The 23,684-nt window shown below is 42.6% G+C and overlaps 1 protein-coding gene across 1 annotated transcript in view; it reads right to left on the bottom strand.

Annotated features, from left to right (window-relative positions):
* PREX2 (phosphatidylinositol-3,4,5-trisphosphate dependent Rac exchange factor 2) overlaps positions 1-23,684 on the bottom strand; it is a 1,458,907-nt gene that overhangs the window by 415,860 nt on the left and 1,019,363 nt on the right. The window contains exon 31 of the mRNA XM_069621155.1: positions 22,100-22,228. Coding sequence (XP_069477256.1) covers positions 22,100-22,228 — 129 coding nt within the window. The remainder of the gene's footprint in view (positions 1-22,099; positions 22,229-23,684) is intronic.

Here is a 23,684-nt window from a genome sequence, read left to right as displayed (position 1 = left end):
CTAACAGAGTCAAGTTAGGAGTTGGCTGTGGGAGAGAGTTGTACCTGTTGAGTGTAGTGTGGTGTGAATGAGGGTTTCTAAAAGGTCAGTGGGAAAGAGAGAAGGAAAGAGAAAGAGATGGACAAGTGTAGAGGGAATTAGAGAAACAGAGTGAGCGGGTGTATAGCAGAAGGGTGAGGAGAGAGTGTAAACCGGTAGTGTCAGTAGTAGTGAGGGTGGAGTGAAGCAGAAGGGGAGAAGTACTTGGAAGAGATAGGCAGAGAGATTGTTGTAAGCTTCTCCCATATGTGCCCAAAGGCATAGATAGGGTACTGGATGGGGAGAGAAATGAGGGTACTGGATGGGGAGAGCAATGAGAAGAATGGTATGTAGAGAGGTGAGGAAAGGAGTGAAGTGGGAGTTGAGAAGGGTGTAGATAGGTGAGAAGAAGGTTTTCTACAAAAGTGAGGAGTAGGGGTGAGGGCAGAGGTGAAGAGAGTAAGCTGAGATTGGAGGAACAGGATAGAGGAAAGGAGAGCAGTATGAGTATAGATGAGAAAGGAAGGCAGAGTATGGAGAGAGTAGAGGGTAGTGTGTGTAGGCAATGGAGAAATGGAAGAGAGTGAAAGAGTCGAGAGGAAGAAGTTGGGACAGTGTGAGAGAAGATGCAGAAAGAAGAGGAGCAAGTGAGAGTTGAGGGTGAGATGGAAGGAGATCCAGAAAAGGAGCGAGGGAGAATGTACATTGGATAGCGGTCCAGAGTGTCTGTTAACTGCACAATAAAAACATAATTTTCTGTTGAAACATGCAATACAAGGATGCCTGTGTTAGGGAGTCAGGATGTCTGTATTATAATAATAATAATATTATTAATAATAATAATAATAATAATAATAATAATAATAATAATAATAATAATAATAATAATAATATATGAACCAAGAAAGGGATGGCCTTTAGCGTGCCACTGTTATCCCGACTTCCATCCAACCATTGTATTCCTTGCAGTGTTTACAATAAAACCCATGAGCCTATCTTTGTAGTTTGGTGTCTGTGACACGTGATGTCATTGTGGGATCATCTAGGAACTGATACAGAGGCCGACCACAGCTAGAGGAATATGTAGAAAGTAATGCAAATCACCAGGAATCGAAGGCTACTGACAAAGGCTACATTAACAGCAGCAGGCTGTGACCTATATGGGGAGGTGGAGGTGGTGGTGCTACTGAGATGGAATGATCTAGTCTGGACCAGTCTCCATGTGGGGGGCCGGAATGCACAAATGTAGAATCACCCCAAAGTCTGGAATAATGCATCAGCGCTTGTTAGGCATAGGAGCAGGAATCATAGAATAGGACTACGAAGGAAAGGTCAAGATTGTCCGCTTCAACTGAGGGAATAATGTCTATGTCATAAAACCTGGCGAAACAATTGGCCAGCTAATATGAGAGAGGATCATGGTCACAAAGGAAGAAGAAGTTGAGGAACAAAGCTAGGCCCAAGGCCTAAGGCCGATTTCTGAGAGAAGGTAGCAGAGAAAGAAATAAACCAAGACCTACTGTGATTGCCAGTTTTGGCAACGTCAGAATTAATGGAAGTGCAACAGGAACACCCCTGACTGAAACCCGCTTGAAATAGAATCAGTGGCAAAAGAAGAGAGCCCAACGCTAAAATCCCTACTTTCCTAATGTATTGAAAACCAATTTTCCCAAGACCTGCTTTCTCTGAGGGCAGTCCTGTGCAGGCCAACTGTTCTAGCCCGTGCATGGCTGGAACGTGGGGAAGGGAATCTCTGCTTGGCCGGTGCATCCCTGCTATTTACGATCTGCAGCCTACACTTCAAACAACAAAAAGACTAATAAAAAGAAAAACACTCTGCTCACAGGCTGGCCCAGAGTGGCAAATGGTCTGGAGACCAGAGAGCTACAATTTGCATTGCCTGAAGATGTGCTATTAATTTAAAAGGATTATTATCATTTAGTCATCTTTCTCAGCAACCATATGTCGTAGTGCCTTAATTTTGGAGTCATTTGGATAGTTTTGGGTCAATTTTGTTGAAATAAAATTCATCCACCTGCAATTTAGAAAAATTGTAATGGCCAGCTAAAAGGTGTTCCTAGCTGCGCTGAACATGTCCTGAATTTGAGAATTGGCATGCTTGTGGAGAGTAAAATTAGGACTGTGGAGAGTAAACTACATGTTCCTGACTATTACACTTTTTGTAAAACTGTGGAAAATTGCCAAAGGACTATGCAACATGGCGTTGACCTGGATGTTGTTTTACTAAATTCCCCATGATTAGCTGAAGCGGAATATACTGAAAGTCAATTGACAAGTTTATTTGCAAAATAAAGCAAAAGAGCAACAACAAACAACAGAGTCAGGACACCAGTAGGAAATGTCCTGTTTCGATGCCTTTCACGCTTTACATATTATGGAAGGTTCTAGTAAATCACAATGTTTTGACACATAACTAGGTTTTTGCCCAAAGTTGACGTGAAAACAGAAGGGGATTGTAAATGGGAATTGCCAAATGACTGCTCCAGACTTCTATACCAATCCTTAGAGAGAGGCTGCACTTGATGGTAGAGAGAGGACAACTATCCAATCCTGGCTGTAAGAATTCTTGCAGGGTACTGCACAGTAATGAAATCTTCACAGTGTCATCACTGGTATTTAAAGTGGATGCACTATGAGGAAAGGGAGAGCTGCTAAAAATTACCACTGACAGCCATAAGGAAACACCAAATTGTGTTGATCTTTAGCCTATTTAGCTCAAAATATTAATGTCATTAATTCCTGTTGGCAGAACACCATAGGGTGATTTTTGTTAAAATTCGAAATTAACAAAGCTGTTAACAGTGCCCAGTGGGCACTGAAAACTATAGACTGCAATGTGGTTGGGTAATCATATGGGTGCAGCTTCCCCAACACAGGCTTATAGGTGGAGGGGGGCTGAAAATCAAACATTCTTAAACACATCCCAAAATGTTACTGTCCAACTTCCCCTAACACAGGCCTGAAAATCCAAAAGTTCAAAATCCCAATTATTTAGTTTGACTTCCCAACACAGACTTTTAAGTGGGGGGAGAGGTCTGAAAACAAACTTCACAAACTGTTCCCACTCCCTAGACCTGGCCTTTGAAGGATGCTGCATGTAATTGATGCTTGGCTTTCGAGACCTCATGTATACAACCTTGTAAACCAAACTGCTAGCCTTTTTAAGCATTCAGGAAAATCAAAATTGCACAGCACTACATACATAACGTGATTTTGTTCATTGACCAGTTTGATTATTTCTTGAAGTGAGATCTGTATAAAGTAAAGTATTGTGATTTGTGTTTTTCCCAACAACTTGTCTGACCTGTCTTCTCTGGCCTGTCAGGCCCACATTATGCTCAGTTCCTGCATGCCTCGCTTCACACATCTGCACAGGCTGGCTTCTTGCACCTCGATGTCCAATACCCCCACTTATATTGTTGCAATTGGTAATTTAAACTGGATTTGATCCCAATCCTCTGACAGCACTCATGTTGGATTTATATGTTAGTCATCTTTTAGAGGACTTTTGTCTCTTTTTTGTGATACTTCTGTGATGTTTGCACACCAACCGATTTGCATTTGGTGCGATAAATTGTAAAGAAGCTTCCAATTGTAGCGCTGTGTGTATGGGCTCGGTTCTAATAGCAGTATTAGCAATGAGCAAGGGCACTAATGGGTCTTAATTGATCTTAACCATCACTTGCTTCCCTTGCTTCACTCATGTCTGTTACATTGGGTTATAATAGTGCCCCATTAGTGTACTTCCTGTGGGCACTAGCACTGAATTAGCACCTGCATGTGAATGCTGCTTGAGCGCTTAATGCACTCATTTGACAATCCCGAATGTCCGAGACGCAGACGGTATACTAATATGAGTTTCCATTTACTGTCAGTGGTTGTGGAGGTGGGCACTAATGGGAATTGATTACCCACAACCCAAATTAATGGTGCAGACTGAACAGGAATAACACATACTAAAAACCAGTGACCATTACCCATAGTGTAATTCAGTAAAATGTATGTATTTTATACAGATGCAGTGATAGCAAAATACAATGGCATTGTTTGATCAAACCTATGGAGGTAGCACAAGACAGAATAGCTTACGCCTTCTCCAATGACATCACTGAAAGTAAAAGAAAATGATATTTGACCCTGATGACACTTTAAGAAATGCCAAAGCAAAGTCCTTTATCCAGGTAAAATCAAATTAAGCAGATCAACATTCCTATAAAAAGTTAGAAAATAATAAATACCTTCAAATCTCAAAAAAGATGATCAAGGAGGGCATAGGAGTGACACATGTGAACACAGAGTAAGGCAGTTACAACTACTGTGGACACCTTCAATGAAGCCAGTTACTCTTCCACAGAGGGAGTACCCATCAGTTCCTTGCTGGTTTCTGCATTAGAGTTAGGGTGCACAATAGGCCCCTATCTCTGTAGCCATTGGTGTCAGACACCAGGAAGAGGACCTCTGGAAAGGTGAGTCACAGTAGCATAGGAGTTCAAAGAACGCAGTCCCAAACTCATGACAATGAAAATATGCTCTATTCATGTTTGCCCATTGGATTAATGTTAACCAAACATAAGCACCAACCGGAAAACCTGACTGTATCACAGTATTGCAGTGTTGACGAGGGAGCGGACATCACCCTGGGATTGGTTGGTATCTGTGCCACCTTGCAATGAAAATACCAGCAGAATATGACATTGGGGCTAAAAATAAAATCACATGATAGTAACCTTTATCAAGCAATGAAAAGTGACTTCCACAAATGTCAGGAAATAAATAATTTATCACAGTGGCAATGCGGGAATAAAGGTTCAGAGGTAGAATGAATTGGACCTGTGATAAATGTTGGTCTTTGAATAGGCAGGGAGATCCTTTGTTAATGACAAAAAGATCTGAGGAGTGGTGGCTTAAGCAATGGTTCTTTCATACAATGATACTGAAAGCCATCAAAGAGCAAATGCCTCCGCCCCCACCCCACTGGCATGCAATGCACAAGAAACTCTGGAAGAGACCAGATACATCAACATAACATTGGAGACAGTGAGGATACGCTAAAGCAACTTGGAGGCATGCATTAAGGCCTAGCAAATCTGCAGACCATAGAACCTATTTGAATAAGAAGTTCAGTCATTGCAGTCATCCTTTCTAGGCACTTGGCTTGAAAGCAATGCACTACATCACTTGTTTATAAATGTATTGAAAAGGGCAAAATATGGCTGACTCTTATACATAGGCAAATTATAAAACATCCACAGATATGCAAATTGAGAATTCACAATGTGGTACAAGATGTGCTATATTGTGCTAGTGTGCATGTGGCCTGGGTGCGGCCTTGCAATTGTGAGCTCATCCTATATTCGCAATTGTTATGTGCTTATAACTGTGAGCAAATGCCCAGATTTTCATTGTTCCTTTTTTTTTAAAATGAGGCGCTGGGCACAGTGCAACGCACAGAAGTGGTGTTTTCGGACCCCTCTGTGTATTGCAACAGCTTGGAACTTTTTGATAATTTTTAATGACATTCCTTTGAAGCCTATCATGTAAAACTGAAATCCCAGCATGGATATTTGGCACCTGGTGCAGTCAGCCGATTTTAGCTGTAGTGGAAACCAGGCTAATTTGGGTGGTGACAATCGGAGACAGATTTATTTGCATTGCAAGGCCAAGACCAGAAACATCTTCTCCTAATGAAAACAGACCACAACAATCTGGTTTTCCCTCCAGACCCTTCAACATTTTAGGTCACTGTGGTGTATTGAGGAAAGACAGAGGGCCACCAAAACAGGACAGTCGGGACCACCCAACCCCACCAGTGTGTCTGAGTATCATTGATCTCCTCTACCTAACGTACCTCACCAGGCCCTCCTTTCCAGAGCAGGAAGGCAGTGCTCATTGTGATATCACAGTCACTAGCCAGGTGACTAATTTGAAACTAAGGCTGAGAACATTCTGGATAATCATGATAGGCCTTTCAGCTGAAGAGAACTCCTGCCCCCACAAATGCAATACAATCCTTCATGGTATCATTTTGTCTTCTATGCACGTATTCAATTCATGTATCACGTGATCCGTTTCTTCAGCATGGTGCACGCTGAGGGGCGTTGCTCACCCTTCCCATCTAGTTTTCTCCCCATAGTTTAGTTTATATATAGCACGGCACAACCCTCGGGTAACTGGGCGCTTTACTTAGGGGCAACAGTGGTTACAGAAGGTTGCACATACAAAGTACGGACAGGACCAGAGCAGTACAGAAATGATACGGTGCAATCAATAGGGTATGGGATCGGGTTACAGAGTGGTCCGTACTGTAGGCATGCAATGGCAAAACAGTGATACATGTGGACAAGTAGGCCATCACTGTCCGTAGAGTAGGGCAAACATTAGATGCAGTGATACATGTGGTTAGGTGGTGTGCCTAGAGGCAACATACCACATCTTGATTCAGGTTAATTCTATTCAAATATTGCTTTGTCTTTGAAGATCAATCAGTATTTTAGTATTCCTGTTCTCCTTTTCCTTAAAATATCTTCTAACAGAAGATGTTTCGTTGTTTTCCAAGTGAATATCAACTTTATTTGGTTTCCATGAAATGCAACTAATTTTAAAAGGTACCCCCCAAAGTACCTAACTGTGCAGCTGCCCTTTACCTAAACACACGGTATAAATAGATAAAAGATATGGACCTACAGAAAAGGTGCCCGATGCCCCTCCTTTTGGAACAATCTTCAGATGAAAGTCAAAGCAATATACAGGCAGTTCTGAGCAGTAAGCAAGTATGGCAGGATCCACCATATTGAAGTTTGTGACTTAAGGGCACTCTAAAATGTACCCTAGAATACAATTTGGAAATCTGTGAGACGGCATAAGTTGGATACCTAGTTTGTGATCACCCGTGAGGAGACAGGGGAAGCACTGGAGACACAAAAAGAAACCACTAGGAAGAGCTAGAGAACCGATCAGCAGAGCAAAGATCCACACATGCGTAACTGGAGATGGCATTCCAATTGAGGACAAAAGAACAGATGTGCGTCGAAGAAAAGCTCTATATGAATATTTTATCCCAAGCAATGTCAAGACTGTTTTTTGGACTTCAGAGAATACAGATCCTTAATCTCACTTGATGTTTGCCCAGAAGAGAATCATCCTAACAGAGTTAAACAAACCGGAGTGAACTATGTTTGTATGTCCTTGAATTTCTCGAATAAGATGAAATGAGCATCTGAAATATTTTGTAATATTAACTTATTCTACAGAAACTCATTCCTCTGAATCCAAGACTCAACATACTTAAGGAATGTAATTGTGTTAATATGAAACGAAATGAGACTATTTGGTCGTGAAAAGTTGTGACGATTGAAAAAAAGATCATCCTATGCAAATTAAAGAGAGAAAGAAACCCTATGTCTGAACAATACTCCACAAAAATGATTAATCTAGAAATCTAAGGAAAAACATCTTTTTTTTCCGAAAAGCTCAAATATAGGTCTTTGGGGAAATATGGTCCCACATCTTGTTACTGCATTGATAAAACAAAACAGGGAATGCTATCTATGCCATGTTCCTTACCAGTGTATGGAGTGAAGCAATCCTTGTAAATCTGATAAAATAGTTTTGATAATCATATTATCAACAAGATAGGAAAGGCGTTAAGCCTGGACCATAGGAAGAAACATAAACTCAGCAGCTGCTTTACAAAAAAAAAAAAAAACAGAAATCAATGGCAAACAAAGATAAAAAGGAGGAGAAAAATTATAAAGAAAAGCACTCTCTCCATCCGGTCAATTTGATTTGGTTGGACCAGGCCACATGCATAGAGTAGAAACTCTTGTATAGTGTGGCCAGTAACTCACGAGGACGTCATTCAGAAGTGGGTCTTAAACCCAGTTTTCCTATAACATTGATTGAAGTGTCATAGTATTACAATGGAATTTTGCTATTCTGTCAAGTAAGCTCCCTCGGTGTGATTGGCAAAGATTTGTAGCTGACGCCCGGATTGCATGTTTTCAGGAAATCTGGGGTACAGAGCTAGTATTTCAATCTGGCAATGCTAGTTACTGTGTTCCTGCACTTAAGGGCTTGGTGACTGACCAAGTGGTGGATTAATAAATCACGGTGCAGCTTCATTTAAGGTACAAGTTAAAAATGAATCAACTAATTTGGAAGACACACAGGTTCTATTCACAGAGATTCCACGTCGCTCTACTGTCATTCTTATGGCTACAACTATAAAAGGATGCTTCTGCTTCAAGCTAATAAGGGTAATGCCTTTTACAATGTATTAGAAGAAATGCTTTTAAATCGGTGTGATAAACAGTATGATTGTTCAATGTATGCAAGCAGTGGGTCCTTTTAATATTAAGTTTCAACCTTTATTGGAGGAGAAGGACCAGAATTGGAGTACTCCTGAGCAGGTAGTACCAAAACCCAAAAATATACATCATAAGGCAATCCACCTTGATCAATGTTCATTCACTGCCAGACTGAGAGCCTGCAATGGTAAATTCCAGGGCAGTGCAGCTTCAAGTCAGCACAAATTTAGATTTTCCAACCAGTCTCTCCACAAAGACTATGCCTTGGTTGATGTCGTAGATTCGGGAGAGAGTCAAGATTTTGGGGTTCTTGAACAAACTGAAAGTGACCGCGATGCACTCACCCTTGTTGGTCAGCATCTATCTTGGTTAAATGTTCGTAATAACACTGGCAGGGACTGCTTCAAAAACCCCAAAACCCCCAATGTTGTGCCAACGAGTTACTGTAAGAATCTGCGTTGGTCGTACCTGGACCATGAAATGCTGATTCCCGAGTTGCATAATACCATTTTACTAGTCCTGTCAGTAGTATTACATGGTCCTACACTATTATCACCAGAGATAATACTAGCATATGAGAAGATAATTTTATTTTAAAAACTTTGTTTGATAATTCATGAAGTCATCTCCTCGATTTAAAACTACCTAGTCCATACTGTGTTAGCATGATTTCCATTGTAGAAAATCAAGACTGGTTTTGACTGGGGTGCTTAGATTGTGGGTATATATTCTGAGCTGGGAGTGAACATTGTTAATTAACTTAAAAAGACCAAAGAAACCAGTCATTGTGACAGTCTGTCTGAAGCAGCACACTACATAAATCAACATGACCTCTAGAAAATAGTAGTTCAGGGCTCACAGATTTAAGAGCCAAGACTTGAGGCCAGCATCCCTGAATATGTACGGTGTAGTCATGTCAGTACGTAGTATAGCTCTGTGGCCTTTGATGGCGATCTGCTGTCTTCTTTCTGGCTCTTGGAGCGGAATTGCAGGAGAAAGGGTCTGCCATGCTGGCCTCAAATGCAGAAGCAAGAAGAGCTCTACAACTGCAAACTGCAGGTAAGCACTAGTACTTCACATACTGCAGTTGACTGGAACTCGGTCCCCCTTTTTATTGAAATTGTTAATGCTCTCACTGTGACCAAAATGGTCTGATTTTCATGGACTGGAAGGGAGCAGAAATGATCCCCCGTATATAAAAAGCTGCTAAGGGGGGAACCTGCAAATTATCTCCCGATTTCTTTCTTAGACAGTCTAGATAAATTATATGCTAGGGTTCTTCCTGAACCTTTTGGATTTTTGGATTACTGAGAACTCTGTGCTGTCCCACCTGCAGGCATGTTTTCAAGGCTGTACTAGTATATTAGATCAGACTTTCACCACTGTCTCAATGGCTTGCCATTCTGAAAAGGGAGGCTCTGTATTTCCAATTTTTGACTCGGAAAGTAGCGTTCAATAGTTTTTGAACACAGTTCTGACACTAAATTAGATCTATGAAGTTCCTCTTGATTTAATACGGGATGTTAAATATTTGTAAGGCGAGAATTTAGCACTCATAAGATGGGGCTGGGTCGGTGAGATAACCAGACTCTTTGCTGTACATTCAGAGGGGGGGGTTCTTTCAGGGCTGTGTTGTTGCCCCTACACTATTCTATCTGCTTATAATTGATATACCCCAAGAAATTGTAGCACTGGTAGCAGATGCCCCAATCCTCCATGGGGAGCACCTGGGTGTTCTGTGCTTCGCAGATGACGGGCTCTTATTTTGAAAACATCTATGTGTTTACAAAAACAACTGAACAGGTTTCATGAACTATCTGAACACAAGGCCTGGATCTAAGTGCCGAAAAAACATACTTTGTTGTGTGACATTGGGACAATGCCCCTGCCTGACTGCCCTTGTGTGGTGAAAGGTAGCCAGGGGGCCAGGTCCTGACAGCCTTGCCAACAGTGTGGGGAGGATTCCCTAGTCACATGGACATCATTTAGGGGTACCCATGGAAATTCATTGGTCCCCTGGCACTGCCTGTGAGAAACATGGCTGAGTGACTATCACACTTAAGAGTCCAAAAAGTGATTTCATGCACAGTGAAACCACAGTGAAAGAACAGGGCCTCATTACGAGTTCAGCGGTATACATTAAAAGGGGCGGTAACGGAATTACTGCCACTTTTACCACAACACCGAATTATGGCATGGTGCTATTTCCGCAAGTGGAATTAACCCCAGTGGAATTGCCACAAGACGAAATTACCGGCACTGCCAATGATGTGTGCTTACTCTTGAAAATGTATAATATGACAGTAATTCCACCGGACACCACAGCGGTAAAGGCAATTTCGGCCGGGCTGAATTACCACTATATTACCGCACAACTCGTAATGAACCCAACTGATTGGCATAAATAAATCATTTCGTTTTGATACCTTTTTAAAATTACACATGCTTGTGCCATCTGGGAGCGACCACCACAAGAAACTAAGGTGGAGTTCATAAAGAAATTAATTATTTTCCACTATAGCCCTTGATATGGCATGTTTAGGGTTATTATTGTGTAGTCAGTTATCTTAGTCTGTATACTTCGGATAGGTGGGTTATTTACGTGTTTGCAATTTGCTTACGATAGCTTTTTATTTCTTAATTGGGATTTTAAATTGAAATCTGTGCAAAGCACTTATCTATTTTTAAATGCCCCGTTTTTACACTGAGTGTATTAAGGGATGGAGCTAGCTTAGTGAGTTAAGTATTTGCAGCTAGTAAATGTGTTCACTGCCTTTCACAGGTTTGCATCTGAGCTGTTCTGACTTTCATCGTTGCAATGTTGAGATATTGAGTAGCATAAGGTACGATTACATTGTTAGCAGGTGCTGTATAGGAAGCACAATAAATCATAATCCACGTAGCCAACGTGTTCAGATTTCCTTCATATGTTCAGCTGGAATAGAATGTACTTTGGTGCTTTGCTAATAAGCTCTATTAACACAAACCACTGTTTCTGCGAATGAAAACTAACTGATCCCAGATCTTAGTATCTGGCTGTTACACCTGGGAATGTGTGGCGGTAGCTTAAACATGATAACTGTTTCTAGCTCATCAGGTTTTCCATGCTTAAGTTTTCAGTACTTGTGCGATTGATGCTGCTCTTGGCATTTCATGTCAGCACTGTAGTTTGTGGGACTGTGCTTTGCATATGACGGCTATACATGGGAGGTTTCACCTGGTAAAAGATGGCACTACTTCAGTAGATTAGGGTGCACGTAAACATGTATAGTACTTCCTGCCATGTGACCTTATCATTGACCTAACATGGTAGCAATTGGACAGAACATGCCTTAGGGACACACAAAGACGTGCTCCTGGTTTACCATGGTTCTGCTTGATGTTCCCCTGGCACTTTGAAACAGTATGTTCTTATTGTATAAGCGCCTAACAAGCAAACAATACATAAAGATCATGACAGCACCCATGGCATATTGTGGTAGCTCTGTAGTTAGTATGTGTTTGGCATCTACAATAGACTTGTGTCCCCTTTAGTGCTATATGTTATATTATCAAGCTTTCTGTTATTGAGTTTATTTATTTATTTGGTCAAATACAATTTTAAACCTTGAGCATATAGACAAACAGATCAAAGATGAAACAAAATACGGAAGGCGGAGGCAGAGCCAGCACCAGCCTAAGGCTGCTACCACCTATCTTGTCCCCACTCTGTACCCCCTGCTCAGGAGAGCAGTCATCCTTGGTTTCCCCTTCAAGAATACCTAGCCTGCATTTATTTGAATGCCGCCGCCTCGTGCATTCTAAGATGGCCCACACGAAGGACACTCATTTCTACCATGAACAACCTGTCCTGCATCCATCAAGCACCACCATAATAATAATTTAGCATTTATATAGCACTACAAACCTCAGGTATCTGAGGGCTGCTTATTAATATCCACGGTGTGTGGGTCTCATTTGTCAACCTCGGAAGAATGAAAGGCTGAGTTTGGTCCTGCCGGGATTCGAACCTGCATCAGCAGCCTCTGCAAAGATGTCAAAGCAAGCACTCTACTCGCTGTGCTATCAGGCCGGCTATAGATGTCTATTGGCTGCAGCATCCTTCAACTACACTGCAGGCCTGGGGCCGTAAGGCGGAGGTCGAGCTGGCACCAGCCGAAGGTTGCAGCCTAAGGCTACTACATGTCTTTGCCTGTCCTGGCCAACCCTGGACTCTGGCGCCCATATCCCGGCTCATCCCACCCTGCCAACCTGCAACATCGCACAGCCACAATGCTGGCCTCCTCATCCTACCACGGCATCAAGGTATCAGTCACTGGCGCTTTTGTCCGTTAAATGCTTTAAATGCGCATGCATCACATATTGTCCATATGTTCTAAATCACTAGTCACTAAATCATCTGCTGCTCCCCCTTTCCGCACCGCCCATTCCCCCCGGCCGTAATGCTCTACTAGCCTCTGTCTTAGTCACTCGATCTTGTCCCATCCGTTCTTCCCTGCAGTAGTTTGATACCCATGCCATCACCCCAAGCCTGCTTAATTCATCCACCATAGCATGCGGCTGTACCTGGATGACACTACCTCGTCCTACCCCAACAACACAATGCCACTCCTGCCTACAACCCTTAATTAACTCTGCGCTGACTAGCACTCTGTTACACATTATCTACGTGCAACTAACTGATTGCCTCTGTGCAGCTCCAAGCTGGGTTGTATGTAAGCTATATACTCTTAGTTTGACTTTGCGTTGCCTTGCGCTGTGCTGTAAGCAACCTATATTCTCTTGGATGTACTCTGCACAGCCTTGCACTGTGTCACCCACTTGCAACTACCGGATTGACTATGCGCAGCCCTGAGCTGTGCTGTATGCAACTTACATTGTTTTGGATTGACTCTGAGTAGCATTGTGCTGTGTCGCATATTGCCCACTTGGAACTACCAGACTGTCTTTGTGCAGCACTGTTATATGTAGTCTATGTACTTTCGGATTGACCTACCTGTAATTGCATATTGTGACGTAGCACCCCGTACCATGAGTTGAGGCTTGTCCAAAGTATGTGCCAGAAAATAACTTGACTTTTGTCTACCTGTAATTGCATATTGTGACGTACACCCCGTACCATGAGGTGAGGCTTGTTCAAAGTGTGACCCATGTTAGGGAGAATTTTCAGTTTAGTGCTAAATTCCTCCCACCCTAGAGACCCCCAGCTCTTTTGCTGAACTTTGGGACTTTGAACTTTTAAATTCTATGTGTTTTCTGTGTGTGTTTCTTTTGGTTGTAGAGTCTGACAAACTCCATATGCATCATCTTTTACATTGTGTCACACAGCACCTTCAGTGCAGTGACACAGGGAAGTATTTAGGTTTAAATACCTTCTCCAGGGTCGGATTGGTCCCTCGGCCAGTCCGAAATCGTCCCTGGGGAGTGGGGGCCGGTTGCTGGCCATGCATGGGCCGGTTTCGAAGAAAAGAAAATTGGATTTTTTTTTCTTCACAAAGCCTTATCATCCTTCTTAGGTCGATAAACGAGTACCAACACAGGTTGGGTGATATTGTATGCATATTTGTTCTATAAAAAAGAGCTTAAGTGTAAGTGCTATACAGTAATATATTATCATTTGGCCTTGGACGTCGGCTTGGATTCACAGTCATTTAGTGTACTCAGGAACAATGCTATTTGATTCCACTTCCTGTTTTGTCAAGGGGTGAAAGGTTGTGTTTTATTGCTTCCTGGGATGTCACTTTGGGGTGGGGTCAAATGACATCACTTCTGGTGATGTCATCAGAGGTCAAGGGTCATGAGGCGAGGGGTTAGCCACTTTTTTGAGGCGAGGGGTGGAGCACTTTTTTTTGGGGTGACCAGGCCTATTTCTTGTCCCAGTCCGACCCTGACCCTCTTTTGGTCAAACTACTGTTTCCAAGAGCAGTGAAGCGAAATTGACTTTACTTACATTGTAACGTTCTAGACCCAGCACACACTATCTAACAATAGAGTGCTGGAGGGGTTACTTAGTTCTAGCCTCTCTAGCGGGTAACATAAAAATGTTACATGAGAAGCTATCTAGCTTCTCATGTAACATATTTATGTTACCCTTTCATCGATGAATGGCTGGTGGCAGTGGTTTTCTTTTAGCTACTGTGGTGTGCATTTACCACAGGCTGCATTCACAGCTGCAGTAAAGCACACAAGGGTGCCATTTTTGTCAAAATGGCCCGGTCTTCTTTTTTTGTCATTTCTTTGTGGGAAGGTCCTTCCTGAGATTAACTCTGCATGCCAAAGCAGGTTTGGTCCCTTTGTTCGTTTTTTCCTTTGGCTGGACACAGAAGTGAAGCTGCCTCTGGCTCCAGGGTGTCTGGCGGGGGCAGGAACCAAGGGAGGTGCCCGAAACTCCCTGTGCTTAGTCTCCTAGGAGACAGAAATGCACTCTTAGGTTATTGGCCGGCTGGCTGTCCGGCAAGGATAGCCACCCTGCTGGGTGACTGACAGCTCAGCTGGAATGAATGGGAGGAACCTGCATAAAAGACGATGCTTTTTGACTTGGAAGGCAGAGTCGACCACTGGACGAAGGAATCCGAAGAAGAACTTGAAGAAGACGCCTGCTGCAACTCCTGGAACAATGGTTTGCCCGGTGAAGACCTGCTGCTGTGCTGAAACTTCAAATTCATTTCGACTAGAGAAGCCCTGTAAGGATGACTTCTCCCCTTCAGTTGGTAGGACCAATCAACTCTAAAGTAGGCCACCTGGACATCCTTTCGGTGCTGGTTGAAATTTCACTGCAGTTGCTGCTGGAACCGAATAGCGAGCGAGAGGAACACCAGATTCTGTGTGTTGCTTTTAAGTTGGCAAAGAGCTCCAGGAAGAGCCTCCGGACTCCCAGGAAGCACGACTGACCGAGCCTGAGCCACCTCAAAAGAGTTCTGGACCCCAGATGCAAGGATGGCCCATCTCAACAGCCAAGAGTCTGCGGTGGTGCAATTTGCTTAAACGCAAGGAGCTGAAACTGCATAGTGCCACTGAATAGAAGTTGGTCCTTTTCTGTCGCCGACCGTCCCATTGCAGTTCAGGTATCCTCCAGTCGTCCTCCCTCTTGTCCCCACAACTGAGGCCCAGGAACACAGGATCTGCAGAGCTGCACAGGAACAGAAGCCAGCCAAAGCCCTTTTCTTCTAACCAAAGGTACTGTACAGTCTAAGAGAACTAACCTCTTGTCGTGTAACCTCACTAGTTCTATGCTGAAACCTGCCTTGGTTGCTCTGTAGAGTTGCTAAGAACTTCTTTACTTCACAAGCCTAAACATCTTGTGGCCCTACTTTGATTTAGTCTTTTCTACAAAGACTTCTAAAAACATTGTGCAAGACTTTTACCTACTTCTGAGAAGTGCTTCAGCTTAACTAGACTTTTGCCCAATTGACTTTGGCCTAGCCCGGCTCCCTGAATGACTCTTCTTCCCTCTGGCATTGTGTTTGGATTTCATCCCAGGAAGGGATTAACTAACTTTGCATTGGGGGGTTTTCAAAAGTACTTACCTGCTTTCCGAATATTTGTGAGATCTCTTGTTTTGTCCTAATAACCTTTTTCTTTGACAAACTCTTTTAAGTCTGATTCTAAATGCCAACAGTGATATATTAATGTCCACAGTGTCCTAGTTACTAAAGTCACCTGAGGGTGTAGGAAGTGTCTGTGTGCCATCCCAAAAGGGTACTTACTGATTTAGAAAAATATTAAGAGGTTGTATTTTGGAGTGTATTTGTGTGTTACTATTATATTGCCCCTTATGAAGAAGGCTTACTCCAACTGAATGTTAAATAAATTAATAATCGTTTAATCAAGGAACCTTGGGTGTAAGAGTTTATTTGAATACTTGTCACTGTGAATCTCTATGTAACTCCCCTACAGCTCACATTGACCCCTCTTGAAATAAGCCTGGCTGCTCAATCACGCTACCAACCTGTATAGTACAGATTTATACCAAAGGTTGGGTTCCTATTGCCATGAGATCAGGGTTGTTGTAGTGCACCCAAAGGGTACGGCATACAATCTTGCCTAACATCCCCTACCGGTAACTGCATATTTTGACTTAGCACCCCGTACTATGAGGTGAGGCTTGTCCAAAGTGTGTTCCTAAAATAAGCTGCTTCTTACCTACCTGTAACTGCAGATTGTGATGCATCATGCTAGGACTGTAACCTGTCACTATTGCATGAAACAAATATAACCGACTTCTTAAATTAAAAGCACCTAGATTCATATGGATTTTGTGCGATATACAAATGACAAAATAAATCAAGATAAATAAATAAACAACATATTATACACATTTTCAGATATTACATTTTAACATAAAAAGAAAAGAAAAGCAAGAAAACAATTTCATATGTTCCCTTTTGACTTAAAAACAATATCAAAATGCTCTGGTAGTGTAAACGTATGATTACTATAATGACAGATCAGGAGACTCTATCTAGTATTTCCCTCCATATCTGAAATGCATCTGCAGTATATATAACAGACACTGCACTGTATATACAACTCCAGAACTCATCTGTACCCAAGGATTCCACACTGGCGATCATGGTCGAAATGCCCTTAATATATAGGTTCAATAACTTGGGACAACTAGTAAATAGATGTCGAGTGCTTTCAACTTCACCAGCACAGAAGCGGCATGTCCTATCCTAATGGGGAATCCCAGTCCGGCAACCCAAAGCCCCTCTGGTAGGAAGAATGTTAAAGTGCATATACGTAATAAATCTCCTAAATTGGTAAAGGCAAGGCTTCACTAAATATGTGTTAGGTGCATTACATTTAAATCCCTATCTAGAAAATTCAGAGAGGCTATTCTTAGTATGAAACCTGCCTAAATTGAGATTAGCAGGCCAAACCTCAGTATATCTCTTTAATTTTACAATACCAGTGGGAGAGCCAATCAATTGTGTGCTTTCTACATCGATTTCAATCAGGAAATGATCGTAGAGGCTCCCAGATCCCAGAGGTAAGAGTTGGTAGTATTTTGAGTACGATGTCCCCCAATAAGACCCTTCAGAGAGTTTGTATTAAGGTTGGCGGACAAGAGGGAGATAAAAAATGTACAGCACGATAAATACCATTGCGCTCTTAGCGAAGTAAGACCCAGTTCTAATCACAGGGCTTCGATAGGGACTGAGTTGGGGACCACCAAAATTGAATTGAGAATTTTAGTGCCCAGGGTCTCCAGCCATTTTATTTTTGGCTGTGTAACAGCAACTGTTTGTTTGTTTGTTTATTGATTTATATTGCGCACCAGACCCGGGGGTATTTGGGCGCGAAGGCAGAAAGAGGATTGTTCAATTTAGGTTACATGTTGCAAATAAACAAGGAGTACAGCTATGGTTTAATATCCCTGGCACCTCACTGGTTCTGTATATCGATATCATGCCCTCGATACTAAATCCATCACTTCTACCAACAAACTTTCTGAGGGTCCACCATCATTTTAAAACCTTGGTTATTATATATTCTCCATAATAAATATTATTAGGACAATCTTTCACAGGTAAGATAAGGTACAACTAGCTTGCAACTACTTCCAGGACCACTTCGCCAGCTTCCAAGTAAAGGGTTTTTTTTTCTCCTCACATAAGTGGCAAAAGTAAACATTTTGGTTTTATCAATGTTGATAATGAGGTTATTCTGTAGGGCATATATAGACAGGGCCGTAATAGAATGCTGCAAACCAATGGAAATGTGGTCCAGTAATATATACTGTGTCATCGGCATAGCCGAACCAGGGTACTGGAGTGTCAACCAGCATAGGAGGGAAATTCCTTGCCTTGTCAACAAAGGTAGCCATGTTGGATGCATACAAGTTACAGAACAGGGGAGCGAGGACGCATCCCTGCTTCAGTTTGTGGCTGGTGGATATGGACCTGCACAGTAAACCTGCTTGATTCACACGCACCACCACGGTGTTGTTCATGTAGAGTTCTCTAATCAGAAATAACAGCCTGGGTTCAATGCCCCAGCTTATCCATTTTGCCCACCTGCGATCACGTGGCACATTATCAAAGGTGTTAGATTGAGTTATTGAGTTTATTGTGTTTCATTAACATATTTAATGTCAGTTCCTGTGATAATATACATTCCAGGGGTCCTGTGATGTCATTAAGGTTGAACCTCATGTGATGATGCATCATGTCAGTTCGGTCCTACGTGATTTCGCCAACCTATTTTTGGTTGTGGTACTTTTCATCGCCGGATTTTACATCACCAAAAACCCTGTTTTTGTTTTTTTTATTCTGGGGGGGTCCCCCCAACAGATCCCCCCTTACTATTATAATAATACCCCAACCACAACAAAACACCCCCCAAAATAAAAAAATAAAAAAACGGATTTCTGGCAATGTAAAATCCGGCTATGAAAAGTACCACGACCAAAAATAGGTCGGCAAAATGCGTGTATACCGTCAGTTCTATTACCCCTGGGGAATTGATGTCTCTAACTGGTCACCCCCAACACCTGGTTAATGGGGTAGGGGACTGTGACAATAGTTTCACAAAGACAGCTGGCCTTTTAAGTAACTCCCAGAGTTTGTTGACAAGCGGTGTTAACAGTATCAACTTTGCAGGCTCTTTAAATCTGGACAAGTGAGACGTAATTCCATATTTGGTGGCAGGGCCGCTGGCCTGCACTGAGACTCTGAGACCGATTACTGGGGAAGCCGCCACCAGAGACTTGGCAGCTCTGTTCATGTGCTGAACTGCGGAAGATTTTTCAGCTGGCAGACCAGCTTCTTGAAGCTATAGTCTGGCGGGTGAGAGAAACCTGCATTCCTTAAGTAGAAATACCTGCAAAGATACATATCTTTGACACAAATCAATCCTGTACAAATCAAGAAGTTGATCCACATTTGCAAGTTTGCACAGTAAGGCAGGTCCAGGGACAGGCACAGGGGTATATATAAAGTGCCCCCAAAAGTGCACTAGGGTTGGAAACATTTTGACCCTGTTGGGAGGGCTGAAGATTGAACATATTTCATTGTTTAAATATCTAGGCGTTTGTTTTTGTAGCAATGGTTAGTGGAGTGCCCCACTTGACAAGAGTAATCAATTCTTCAGTGATGGGTAAGCAAACTTTGCATTTTGAAAACACCTTGGGGGATGAGATGAGCGATCACTCAAACTGAAGCATATTAAGCACAAGAGCAACCAGTGGCCCTACATGGCACAATCTTGCTGGCTCAGGCAAATATTGGCCAATTACTTGTTTCTAAAAGCAAAATATTAAAAAGTATGCTGGCTCCTCCGTGGTGCATTCCAGGGCAATTGCTGTATGCTGCATGGGGTACGGCAAGCTTTGTTTATGAGGCAAAACTTAAACCCTTCCTATGTTGGGCAGGAAGGATAGATCAGGGGCAACGTGTTTGTCTTGGAAACCAGACAACGCAGTGCAACACAGGTTTGAATCCCGATCTTGTGTTCAGAAACCGCTCGTTGCTATTAAGCTTGTTATACATGAACAATTAAAATAAAATGAATTAACAAGTTGTGGAAGTCACCATTCCTTTGATTTAGTAAAGGCACAAGCTCATCCCTAGCCTGGTTCAAATAGATTAAACAGTTTTGAGGAGATATTAACAATCTCTATGGGATAACCAAGGAGAAATTGTAGATTATTTGAAAATAGTCAACAAGCAGGTTTATGTTGGCATAGCTCCAAGACTGGGCAGCATGATGACCTAAATATACTTAGAAAATAAGGTTTTCTGGCCTGAGAGGTACACCTAGATGAAAACTAACCCCCCGTTTTGATAGTATTGCAGGTTATCCAGGAACCCAGCCAATCAGCATTCATTCTACATTCAAACTTTGGTGGTTGGTTGTCCTTTTAGGACAGCCAGCCTCCAAGTTGGAACTGGTTCCAGGCAGGCATTCTAGGAGACAAAGACCAGCAGACTTGATGGGTTCTGAAAGGATTATCGCCAAAGACAAACGTCAAACCAGGACCTCCCCCATCCAGCATGGCAGAAAAAAGACCAAGAAAGGACATGCAACCAAGTAATGGTATAAAAGAAAAACAGTCACCATTTAGGGTTCAGTGGTGACCCTTCTGTGCATTCCTGTGGCTGTGAGCACAGCCTGCAAGTAGAAATTACACAAAAGTGGGTAGGACATGTCCACTGCCACCAGTTATTCAGGTATGCTTGTCACTGTAACAGAAATGTTACAGGAGCAGTGAGAAAAGGGATACAGTGTAACCCTTCAGCACGCCGCATAAGGTGGTTTATGCTAATCTCACAATATAAAATGTAGAATAGATCAAACGTATCCCTCTACCCTTGGGAACATGTGTTCTTACAAGGAGAATAAAATAAAATAAAATAAAATAAAATAAAATAAAATAAAATAAAATAGAATAAAATAAAAAGGGAAGCCAAAAGGGCTCCCCCAACAACACTGCACAGTATGTACTGGGTGCTGCAAAAGTAAATTACAGATTCCTATACAGTTAGAGGAAAGCATGACTCCAAAAATAAAGTATGGAGGGACATAAAATGACTCCCATAGCCACAGTAAAAGAATGGGTGAGTGGGGAAAAAGGTTCATAGACAAAAAATTCACAAGTCCAGCAATAAAAGTGCTGGGGGTCTCAAGGGTGAAAGAGATTTGGCATATAAATTGAAAAACTACCTAACAGTGATCAAGGGCAAACACATGTAACATATGAGAGAAGATGGTGATCGTTCCAGTGAGTTTTTTCATTACTAGTAGTAGAATGCGACAGCGGGGTTGATGTAGACAGCAAACTTCCCTGGCTAATCTTAACATCACAGGCCATATTTGACCTTAAGGTTTATCCTTGCCTTCCATATCGCTAAAATATATAAGAATAAAGCTACTAAATACACATAGTTGTTGGGACAACGTATCATGCCCCCACATTCGTACATTTTACTCTCTTGTATTGTACTCCTTTTCTTCAGAAAGCTAAAACAAAATTCAATGCAATCATAATTGATTAAGTTTGCATTCGGGAAGCAACTGGATGATGGCATATTTAAGAATGATTTCTAACATTTATATAGTACCCACCCCCAGATGGTATTGTCACTTGGCACTTGATGGTAAGTGATATTATGGCTCAAATAAATGGTATTCAATTTACATGCATCAAAAGGAAGAAAGACCATGGGCCTCATTATAAGTGAGGCGGTAAGGGTTTAACGGCGCCGGTAAAGGTGCCAGCGCCGCTGACCCCATACTGCCTCATTACGAGGTTCCCTCGCGGGACCCGCTCTGGACGTCTGGTCAGACCAGAAGTCCTTTGTGGGTCCCGCGAGGGGACCAGCATGCTAACAACTGGCCCGTCATTAACCGGCCCGTTGTTAGCATGTTCCCCATTTCCATTGAGCCCTATGGGGGCTCAAATGGGAATGGGGATGGTCCGGGTTCCCTGAATGAGGAAATACTGGGCCCTCGTCGGAATGGCCCGGTAATTTCCCCATACAGGGAGCCCGGACCGGAGTTTGGAGGCAGACATGCCCTTCTTAAGGGCATGGCTGCCTCCAAACTCGCCGAGTCGGTGTATACACTTGTGACTTTAAGTTGCATACATACATCAGCAGCAGTAGCCCACTCGATGGATTTAAATGTACCCTTGCCTTTCAGATCTATTTAAAGCTTGTCCTTTAGCTAATACACCTCGTACCCATGTTGATGAAAAATGTGTTTTGAGAGTAGAAACAAGAATATAGTTTATATGTGCTGTTCACGCTTACCTTCAACAAACTGTTTAATGTTCTGCGCCAGCGTTCGGACACTGCTGGGGAGATTCCAAGGGTCTTGCTTGATGTGGAGTCGTAGTCTCTTGGGACAGCTAAGCTTGGGTTCCATTTCTTTCTGGAATTCTAAGCAGAGACAGACAAGATCCTTCAATTCACGGCCCCTTCTAGACACTCTTTGATTTTGCTGTCTTATATTTACTTACTTTGTCTATGGGTGATAAAAAATAACTTCAAGCATATTGACATATTGCACAGATTCCTCCATTATTTCCTCTTTTATTTTTCCTTAATTTTCTATTTTGTGACACCCATTCCAAGATTTCCCAAGACCATTATTTATTATGAATGCAGTGTCAAATGGGCATGTTTCCAATTCAAGTTAGATGATCCAGCAGTACAAGTAGAAAGACCTATTTGACTGCTCATGGGATGCTTGAAATGCTGGATCAGTGTCATTTTTATGTTCGCATCATATTTGCATTGGCGATGTGGAGATTGGGATATTATTTATATTATTTATAAACTATGATGCTATCACACAAAACCACGATTCTAACCCAGAACACCACTCAGCCCGAAGAAATCTGGCTGCTAACATAAAACGGGGGTGGTTGGAAAAAGGGAAGTCTTGTGGAAAGATGGATTTGTGGGTACTCTGTACACATCCCAAGGAAAGGTCCTTCTGTGGTTGGAAGCTCCTTGAGTGTTGCTTTTGGCCTCAAGTGCTGTAGTCTAAGAGGCACTGGGAGGCTCATGATGAGTGAAGTCTGAGGGGGAAAACGAGGGAGCGGACACATGAAAGCTCTAAGCATGAAATAAACCTCCAGCCTCTGTACATTTCTCCATCTCCACCTCAGATCAAAAGTCAATTCTTCGATTCCACTTAGGTCCTAGGAATCAGTATTCCAAGACCATTTGGCTCATGGTCTCTCTAATTATTACTACAATATCCCATAATCTCTTTGGAATATCATATTCACGGAGGCGTTCAGAAGTGGCTACAAAGTGTGTGAGTCGTACACAAAAACCCAAATTGATAATAAATCAAAAAGATTCATTTTGGTTGACTACATTTGCTCAGTCTGTCACATTCTCCAGTGCACCACTTCCACAATCACCACACGGCAATTGCATGGCATAGTATTCATGCCTGGCTGTCCTGCAATTACTGGATTAGCAGATGGTCAAAATGTAGAAGAAGCCATGCTCAATGACAGACAAGCTTGGGCCCATGGTGACGATGGTGTGTGGAGACATGGGCCTCATTACGAGTTTGGAGGTAGCCATGCCCATAATAAGGACATGGCTACGCCTAAACTCGGGTCCCGCAAACGGGGATTACCGGGCCATTCCGACCTTGCAGGGCCCGGTAATTCCCATTCACAGGACCCAGACCCGGTACGTCCCCATTCCCATTTGAGCCCCCATAGGGCTCAATGGGAAGGATGGTAGTCTGCTCGCAGGCGCTGCTCTGCACGCCTGGTCTGACCAGGCATCCAGAGCAGCAACCGCAAGCATACTCGGAATGTTGCGGTGAGGTAACAATGACACCAGTACCACTACCGGCTCCATTGTTGCC

This window comes from Ambystoma mexicanum, chromosome 5q, assembly GCF_040938575.1.
Source record: "Ambystoma mexicanum isolate Mex_15411 chromosome 5q, UKY_AmexF1_1, whole genome shotgun sequence".
NCBI lineage: Eukaryota > Metazoa > Chordata > Amphibia > Caudata > Ambystomatidae > Ambystoma > Ambystoma mexicanum.
The sequence above is the reverse complement of the archived record's forward strand: the minus strand, read 5'-3'. Positions and strand labels throughout refer to the sequence as shown.